The following is a 9562-nucleotide window of genomic DNA, read 5'->3' on the forward strand; positions in this document are numbered from 1 at the left end:
TGGTGGAGACAATAACAGAGGCAGACAACAGAATATGTATACAATTTAATGAATAAAGCACACAAAAAACAACTCAGGCTTATTTGAATGTTTTGGTATCCTGCAGAATAATCATGATTTGGTTTCATAATCAGCAGCAGAAAACATCAGAGTGGTTTCATTCTAGCAAACAATGTTATTCAGTAGTAAAATGTTTAGACCAAGAGTTTCAATGGAATCAATTCAAAATCAGTGGTAACAAGATGAGGCAATAGAGTTACAGTAACAACACTCTGTATCAAAATGGAGCAGGATAGCAACGTACAGCAAGTGTAAAGCGTTTCAAAGGCACTTATTGAATCCATATTGTTCAAAACTAAATATTCAATTCTTCCTCAACACGCTCCAGAAGCAACAAGAAAACTTGCTGAATAAACATGCAATAAACATAAAACAACAACAAATAGTGCAACAGGTCCTCGGGTGGATTTTAACCTTCACTTTATCACAATTAGCATTAAAGAGTGCTAAATAATAGTTTTAAAGGGAATCCCGACTATAATGTCATGTTAGCTCTTTATGATTAATTTTGTTGTCAGTAACATAAATATAAGATTCAAATGTCAAAAATAATTTCCATGTTATATTTGTGGATAAACTTATTTTGCATGTAGGCCGCCATTGTTGTTTACGTTGCAATGCATTCTGGGTTCGAGTTGGGCATTGAGGGCTGTGGTAGCTGCGTCACCATGCCGACAGAGCGAGTGTTTCGATTTGTTGTTGTTGTTGTATGGGTGGCTGTGGCTCAGTTGGTAGAAAGGGTGGAACAGCGATCAGTGGAGTGTGAATGGGTGTGAATGGGTGTGAATGGGAGGCCAAACTGTAAAGCCCTGTGGGCACCACGAAGGTGGAAAAGCGTCCATTTGTTATGTTTGCTGTGCGTAGCTACGGCTGCAACCATTTGACGTCATCAACCCAGAATGCATTGTGCAACCGAAAACATGGCGGCCACCATGTCAAGGTCAAAGTTTCTTTATTGGTACCCGAGCGTACATTTGTGTGCAGAGGAGGAATACAGCAATCCAAGCAGAAAACACAAAAATAATTGTTATTTTATGTTGTTAAAAAAAAAGAATTTGATAACTTATAAGAAATCTGTGTTTATTTATCTCAATGTATTTACATAGTAGAGGTATGTGGTTGTATTTTTAGATACAGTTGGGGTCCCCTTTAAAAACGGCAATGTGTGTTTGTGTATATAAGACGCAACATGCTACAAAATGAGCACAGGTAATGTGCTCCAATAAAAAGTCCAAGTTATACAAAATAAAACATTTAAACCACGAAAATATTAACATCAATACAAAGTTAATATCGTGATGTTTAACATTATTGTACAATATATTTATTTCAGCAGGAGATTCGCCCCACTGAGGTGAGTTCTGTGAATAGTAAATACGACATCAAGGCATTGAGGACTGATAGTTCTCTACATTTATAATAACTAATAAAAAACTGATTTAAAGGCGATAGAATAGAACAGGGATCAGCAACCTTTTCCATGACGCGTTCCATTTTACATTATACTCAAGCCCAGAGTCCCAACACTTACCTTACTTTAATACAATCATTTGTAAAGTATCTGTTTTTGCAGTATTTTGCAGTATTTAAACATGTTCACTGAACTACTAAGTGCCTTAGTTGATTGTTAAATCGGTGCTGTGTAGGGGACACACAAAACTTCCCGCAGTCAACAGGAGAGCCTCCTTTATGTATTTTCCGTCAGCGAATGGTTTTCTGTGTTTCGCTATGCAATGAGAAATGTGAATGAAAAATGCCTCGGATGTGCTCCGATTAGCATATTAGCATACGTGCTAGCAACATTTTAATTTTTTAGAGTTTAGTCTCTAAATGATGGCGCACACTCGATGTCCGACACAACAAGGCTTCATGTGATGAAGGAAGGCGTTTCCAGCGTAAGCTCCAGCATCACTTTTGAACTTAGCAGTAACTATTTATTATTATCTGTTCTTTTTCCACTGCAAAATAGCTCATTTTGCTACGCTAACTGATGTGATCATACTGTCGCACACACAAAACAGTCGATGAACTTTATCATTTTGCAGTTCCCTTATGAGAAATGTAGCCGATTCATTCCACTTTGGTGTTTCCAGCATTCCAAACAAGTCAAACTTTCACCATTTCAAATTCAGCAGTAAACATGGAGTTTAGACAAACAACAAACAGAAATATTCCCTTCATCTAGTCATCACAAACAGCAGCAGACCTGTTCAGACAACACAATATAATTCACTCTCTGTTTTAGCAGTACCTCTAAACATTTACCTCACATTTATTATTCAATTATTCAATAATAGGATATAATCCTATTTTAAAACACTCTCTCATATACTGGGCTCTATGGTTCTGCTTGATCAAGACCATTTCCACCTCTTTTCATTAGACCCAACTGAAACTGAACTGAGATGTCAAGAAAGAAAAGTCTCACGTGCAAAGGCATCCATAACTAGAGTTGTAAAACAACTGCTCATAGTTTCTGCTTCCCATGATTTCAATGAAAAAACTGAAATCTGGTTAACGTGTGCAGAGCAGACTTTAGCCTAGCGAGCAGAAGGTGTGCGACGCCAACAGTCTCAGTGTCATGTAGTCGTCGTGCCGAGTATAAGCCAAGCACAGCAATTTAAAAAGGTCGCGACCCAGGCTCAAACAGTCACATCTACATCATACCACAACTGTGAGTCTTCACTTTCTACAGTTCTGTCAAGTCCATCCGTCTCCTCGGGCAGGAGGCCTTCTTTAATGGCTACCTTTGATTCGTTGACCTAAAACAAAAGGGGGCGTCAGCAATTGGGATGAAGGGGGGGGGGGGGGATATTGATAATGCTGTGTAAAGGCTGTTGTTATTACTCACCCTGAATGGCTCACTGATTCCAATGATGCAATGTAGAACACTGCTGTAGTAGCACAGGAGGAACGCCCCTCCCTGCACAGGGACGTCCTCTTTAGCAACATAGACCTGCAGACAGAGACATTTCATCTCACGTATTTTCCTCCAGATAATACGTGTCAACGGGCGTATTATAACTGATCCCACCTGTGTGATTTCTCCATCGAAAGCCACTTCATCATCTTTGACCCACATATAGGTGATGTAATCCGACACGCTGCTGAATCCAACCTGGAGTCAAGGAACACGTTCAAGATTGTCATACTAAAATAATCACAATAGAGTAATCACAGTAGGCCAAAAGTACCTTGTAAAGGCCGATCCAGTCCCATGCGCTGGACGGGAACGGCTGCAGCGGGCTGTAGAGGATCACGGCATCGACGTCCGCGCTCCACTCGCCGTCTGCCTGCAGCCGCACCAGAGGACTCTCACTCGTCTTCCTCAGCTGGGAAAACAGACAGGCGTGATGTCACAAATCACCGTTTGAGGTGAACTCTGACACAAATGGCATGTAAATTAGAAATGTACATGTCTACAATTATATTAATATGTAACTACATGTATCTAAACAACAGAAAACACATAAGTATAAAGAGCACGAAAAACAAAAGCATAATGAAAGAACACGAAGCGTAACATTAGCAGTCTTCCCCCCATGGCAGGTCGTTCAAACCGAGCCTGCCCGGTTAGACTCCGCCTCCGTTGGCGTGTCTTCGGTTCGCCTCGGCTCCTCTCGTGTGTTCGAGAACCGAGGATCCACTGTACTGATTAGTTTCCTTCCTGAGATAACCCAGGAAGGAAACTAATTATATTTTAGGAGAGTTCTGTACAAAAAGCCAGGAAATAACTTCCCGTACAATCTCTCAGAAAATAATCCATAAACCATGAAGTAAAAACACACATTCATGATATAAATATCTGTAAATGTACAAGCTGTCATCAGATCCGTGTAATAATGAGTAGCTGTTGTATTCCAGTCTTCTGGAAGCATCTCTTGTTCACCCAGAGTCTGTCTCTGCCTCTTCTTCACCACTAGAGTCATCTTAGTCCTCTTCCTCTTCTTCACCACTAGAGTCATCTTAGTCCTCTTCCTCTTCTTCACCACTAGAGTCATCTTAGTCCTCTTCCTCTTCTTCACCACTAGAGTCATCTTCCTCACCACAAGGGAGACAGTACTACGCTAGCCCCTGCTAGGCGTGCTACCGATGAGGCTGCTTGAAATGAGCTCTACTATATATTCTAGTTTAAAATCCACTCCTGTTATGTATAATACTTGGATAATAGGCATTTAAAAAATATTATAATTGAAAAACTTTGCATCAATAAATTAAAATTAATTGAATAAATAGAATGTATTTAATAAAATTAGATTTTAGAGTAATTAAACGAGTTGCATTCAATAGTTGGTTATAATAAATATTACCTCTGTGGCGCAAACAAACATGTTACTGTCCCCTGGTGGACAAATCACGTAATGCACACGGTCCATCTCAAGCCTTGTGTGTGTGTGTGTGTGTTTTTAAACTGCACTGCAAAGTGTTCTTCAAATAACAGCGCTGTTCATCGAAAAGCAGCTCAGCCTCACTGATTATTGGTCGGTTATTAGATATAAACAATTACTAGAGTATTTATCATACCTGGGGCTGCACAACATTTGACTAAAATGTATGGTGACATATATTTTCTGTGCCATATATTGTAATGTTCAACGCTGTAATCCGCCGGACTACATGAGGTAAGGGCGTGCAGATGGTCGCGTCAGGACGGGGCGCTGCCAGCCTCTCACCTCTAATGTGAAGACACCCACGACAGGCTTGTGGTCACTAATGCTGTACTCCTCTTTGCTGGTGTACACATCCTGCCTGATGGTCACAGTGCGTTCCTCGTCCTCTTCCACCTCCAGACCCGTCCTGGTTTCGTGTTGCTCACCGGGGAGCAGTGCGTCAGGCTGGAGCCGCCACAGAATCCTGTCTGTCCAGGCAGGCTTACGCTTCTTCGTGCTGGACCGCGGGTTGCAGTTGATGCATGGACAGAGAGTGGAGAGGTGGGCTTTGAGAAGGAGTCAACCCTTTCAGGCACTCTCAAAATGTAGGGACAAAAAGAATCAAATGAAGGTATCGTTCACGTCTCAGATTGTACAGGTGAGATCTATAAAGTCCTGATTCATAAAAAACATACAATTAAAAAAGTGGTAGAAACTCTGCAAGGCACTAGAATCTGCAATAGTCCCTAAAAAACAACAACTATAAGATAGCTGGAAGACTAATACAGATGTTTGTTAAATGTGCAGTGTGTTACAGATGAGGGTAATCTGATTAAGCCTTGTGAGTAACGCACTAAATACTGAACTGCATAGGACAGGATGCAATTTGTTTACCTTTTGCAAAAAGCAAATTCAATTCACATTTTGAAGTGGTACCCGGCAGAGTAAAACAGTGACAACGACATTTTAAGGAAGATAAACTGAAAATCAAACCATGTCCCATAATGCCTGTGAAGACGTATATATAAAAAACAAATACAAAATACATTTAAGAAGCAAGTACTGTAAATAAAATGTGATCTAAACGCACGGCCGTCATCTGCACTGACTATGCTGATGATTTCTTGTACGTTACTTCTTCTCGTTACCTGGTGTCGTAATGATCAGAGTTTACGTCAAATTTGTACGTGGGTGGAAATTCCAGAGGTCCTTCCTCAAACTCCCGAAGCATCTGTTCTTTCCTCTTCATCATGGTCAACTGAGAATGACGGCACACACACACACCCACACACACACACACACACACACACACACACACATCACTGTCTTGTTAATCTGCCCATCATTCACAGGCACACATGAACTGAGGATAATGAAATCTCAAACCTGGTCTTTGCTCCACAGAAGGTTGTAAGTTTGATTGTTGATGCAAGAATGTACAAAATGACTGTCGTGGTCCTGAATTCGAAAGTTGAGGTCTCCGAACCAGACCACCAGTCTGGTTGGTTAACAGCGGAGAGCAAGAGAAAAGGGTTAATGGATATAAAAGAAATAATAAACAAATGTGAATACACAAACTATATATATATATATATATATTTGTTTTAATAAGGATTTGAGCTCCGCATTACGATTTGTCAGGTTTGCGTCATGTGGCGAGAACGCATCTCACCTGTGGTCAACGATCCTTGGAGCCTTGTTGCTGTGAAAGGACTGGGTGTCCATGATGTACTCAAACTCCTCCACTCTCTCTGTGGCGTAACGCATATGAGCAGCCAAGTGGCAGTTCAGGAAACAGAGTGTGTGTCCATAGAAAGACAGACGTACGGACACGCCACCTTTATTACCCTGAGGGACAGGAAGGGACACCAAACAGATTAGGCACAAATTTATCACTTTAGCCACGACGTATGGTTCATTTGGGTTTTAGCTATCTGAGTATCGTGTGAGTGGTGAGCAACTGATGCTACTTTTCTTTAAAGGAGACATATTATTCCTTTTCTCCACAAGTTAACGCCGTTCTCAGACACTTATATGAAATATCTCCGAGTCTTTGGTCTAAATAGCAAACAGATGCTGCAGGACAGCGTCCCTCATTTCTGTCTCAAACATGCTGCAGGACAGCGTCCCTCATTTCTGTCTCAAACAGATGCTGCAGGACAGCGTCCCTCATTTCTGTCTCAAACAGCAAATTTATTTATTTATTTTTATTTCCATTGTGAAATTAAAGTTCTATCTTAATGCTCATGCGTGTGCAATTTAAAATTGCCCTTTACGGTGCGTGTGTGTGCGTGTGTGTGTGTGTGTGTGTGTGTGCGTGTGCATGTGTGTTTCTCACCCAGTAACGGAAAACTCCTGTGCGTGTGAATGTGGTCTGGATGTCCCTGATAAAGGGGACGTGTTCCAGTTTAGAGAAGACCAACAGCAGCAGCCCCTGCATCCGAATGGAGGACACCTGAAACGCACACAAAGAAAATACAGCACAACACCGTGTGTGTCGCCTCTAATGTGTGCGTTTGATCGCTTTCATCTGATTTGTACCTTGATGTATTTTCGTGGGGCTAAAGTGGTCAAAAACCGATGACTCCATGGGTCATCCAATACAGCATCGGACAGGAATCTCAACGGTCCCGAGGATACCTCCTGCAAACTGGGACACGCAGCTGGAGTTATGGCTCTGCCCAATGTCCAGTTTTAGAAACAGCCCTCGACTCGACCACCTACCCGATGACGTAGAGGTCTGGAGCCTTTGGGGAGTTTAGATACAGAAGCGAGGTTACATCTTTTGGAGGATCAGCTGTGGCAACATTCCACGTCACGATGTGCATCCTGGGGTATGAAAGATTGGTAGATATAAAAACGGTTTTTCTTTGCCCCTATATCCGCTTTCTGTCCACAAGGAATGGATTAACATTCCTGAAACGCATCTGGCAGCTGGTCTGGCGTTAGATCACACTTGCAACAGGTCATAGCAGCTAAAGGGTCTCAAGAAAGTCTTCAAGTCATCAAGGGGTTGTTATTCATTTTGAGACAACAGCAGAAGCTAGCAGCAGAAGCTAACAGCAGAAGCTAGCAGCAGAGTTCAGCAGCACTTTCGCTCTCATATTTAAGGAACACATCGGAATCTGTTGTAAACATGTGAACTGTTCTTGTATAATATTGCAAACAGCTGATATATATCAATGTCGAACTTATAATTCTGGTTTCAAACCCAATAAGTGTTGCCTTTACTCAAACCCAGCTCAACCTGAAGGGTTCTCCATCGTTGTTCTCCCTCCTCGGCTCTTCTGACCGCTCCTCATTCTCCATCATTTCCTCCTCTGGCAGCGCAAAAAAAAAAAAAACACGAACACCGTTAGTAACAACATTAGTCAATAAAGTAACTTTGTAAAAGTCTAAAAGGCAGCGCAACGCATTTGACATTGTTCTTTGCCAACTATATGATGAGCTAAGCTAACTTCCGCCGAGCCGGTCTCTGTAATCCGATGCTATTTGGATCGATTTTCACCAGTGATCTGACCCACGGATTAAAACCTTTTATATACGCGGTTTGAATATTTCACTGTAATACCTTGTGCGTTTGAGCAGGACTCGCTTCCGTTGTTTTCTCCCTGTGAACAGACCTACAGTACAACAACAACAACAACAACCGCTGCAGTTCCGGGTACTGGCCTTGTTGTTGCCCCGCCCCTCACCGGAAGCTATGCTATTTCATAATAAAAGCATGGATTGTTTCATTGAACACTGAATAGTTAGATTGAATTGTTCAATATATTTATTGTTTTCTCAATTGTTTGCTACTCTGACGTAATAATCATTTGTTGTAACGTGTGATCACGCAAAAATTAGAGCGTCAAGACATCTTGAAGCTGTAGCCAATAATTTAGCTTTTACACGTTACAACAAAGATCCGTTCACAAAAGAGCAATAATAGCTTGAGCTACACTTTATCATACTGGGGGTGTTAGAGTGGGTCATCATTACTATACTATATCAATGACCATTTTTACATTTTCTGCTCAAAAAAGGGCCCAAATGCAGACCACAAATCAACCACAATAAAAAAAATGACAGAATATGGATCCATACGGATCTATACTTCTACATTGTAACACAACTAAAACTAGCACTGAAAGATCATTTTAATTATGGCGCTGCCTATGATTTGTGTGAGTCTGAGCCTGATTTTGTGCCAGCAGTGGCGTGCGGTGATGTCTGTGGCTGGTGAGTCAGATTTATAAAGGTTGTGTTTCTCATATCAGTTTTCTTTTTGTTTTTTTTTACTTCTCATGATGGCAGGTGAGGCGCTGCCTCCCCTGCCTAAAAGTGTGATGTACATTTTCTGACAACTCAGAAGGAAAAGGCAGTGGGTCCAGACTAGTCAGAGATTTGTACCGTAGCTTCTGCGAGGGTGTTTATAGCTGTTGCAAGCTTGGAACAAATGCATGAAGTTTTTACTTCTACATTGAAAGCAAAATGGCAATTTCTTTTTGCAAGATTTAAATATATGGCCCTTGTCATTTAAGCTTCCCTCACGTTTTCAAGATGACATTTTATTCGGAGTAGTGCACAGAGGTCTGAAGACATGTTTTCTTAAGTTTTTTTAGCAGGATGTCCTTCGGCAAACTTTATTTGCCTTTTCTTCTGTTGATATTGACCTCCTATAAACACCTGTGATTGTAAGGAACAGGTCACTTCTGCGTCTCTGGCAGAGATTGTGCAAGTGTGGCTGCTGGACGGAAACAGCAACGATAAACATGCATCTCATCCCAGAGAAACAGAAAATGTTACTTTATGTCCTCAAAAAAATTCTTATACTTCAAAAAGTTGGCTGCGTGCAATCAGGTAGTGCAATTTCAGAAATGTTTTTTTACTTCTGACTTTTTTTCTTAATTGTTTTAACACATAAATGCAACATTTGAAAGTCAAGCAAACTGCAGTTTGATAACTTTATCATGAAACATTAGCATAGTTAAAGTCCTGATCATTATTTTCAGGAGTTTTATTTTGTCCCATGATCCAAATCCAATGATAATAATAATCCGATCCAATTCTGCTTTTTATTTGTTTTATCACAATTAATAATATTGAAAAATAATTAGATAAAATCTTGAAATAAATATTAAGTGCTA

General features: G+C 40.8%; 1 protein-coding gene across 1 annotated transcript; it reads right to left on the bottom strand.

The window, feature by feature from the left end:
• Positions 1-30: 30 nt before the first annotated feature.
• LOC137901831 (inositol polyphosphate 5-phosphatase K-like) lies at positions 31-7739 on the bottom strand. The gene is made up of 13 exons (XM_068745875.1): positions 7678-7739; positions 7155-7259; positions 6972-7080; positions 6769-6885; positions 6103-6278; positions 5817-5928; positions 5579-5688; positions 5412-5438; positions 4734-4947; positions 3255-3392; positions 3095-3178; positions 2912-3016; positions 31-2822 (listed from the first exon to the last, which is right to left on the bottom strand). The coding sequence occupies exons 1-13, from the start codon at positions 7737-7739 to the stop codon at positions 2703-2705; spliced, it is 1479 nt and encodes a 492-aa protein (XP_068601976.1). The 3' UTR covers positions 31-2702.
• Between the last annotated feature and the right edge of the window lie 1823 nt (positions 7740-9562).

The sequence above is a fragment of the Brachionichthys hirsutus genome, chromosome 11, assembly GCF_040956055.1.
Source record: "Brachionichthys hirsutus isolate HB-005 chromosome 11, CSIRO-AGI_Bhir_v1, whole genome shotgun sequence".
NCBI lineage: Eukaryota > Metazoa > Chordata > Actinopteri > Lophiiformes > Brachionichthyidae > Brachionichthys > Brachionichthys hirsutus.

What these genes read in the sequence shown, in the direction of transcription:
- LOC137901831 (XM_068745875.1), bottom strand. Translation starts at nt 7,739, where the DNA reads ATGGAGAATGAGGAGCGGTCAGAAGAGCCGAGGAGGGAGAACAACGAT. An exon ending in TCTGATCATTACGACACCAG is followed by an intron (nt 5,439 to 5,578) that starts GTAACGAGAAGA and finishes ACGTCTTCACAG; the next exon opens with GCATTATGGGACATGGTTTG. An exon ending in TGGGTGTCTTCACATTAGAG is followed by an intron (nt 3,393 to 4,733) that starts GTGAGAGGCTGG and finishes CTGTTTTCCCAG; the next exon opens with CTGAGGAAGACGAGTGAGAG.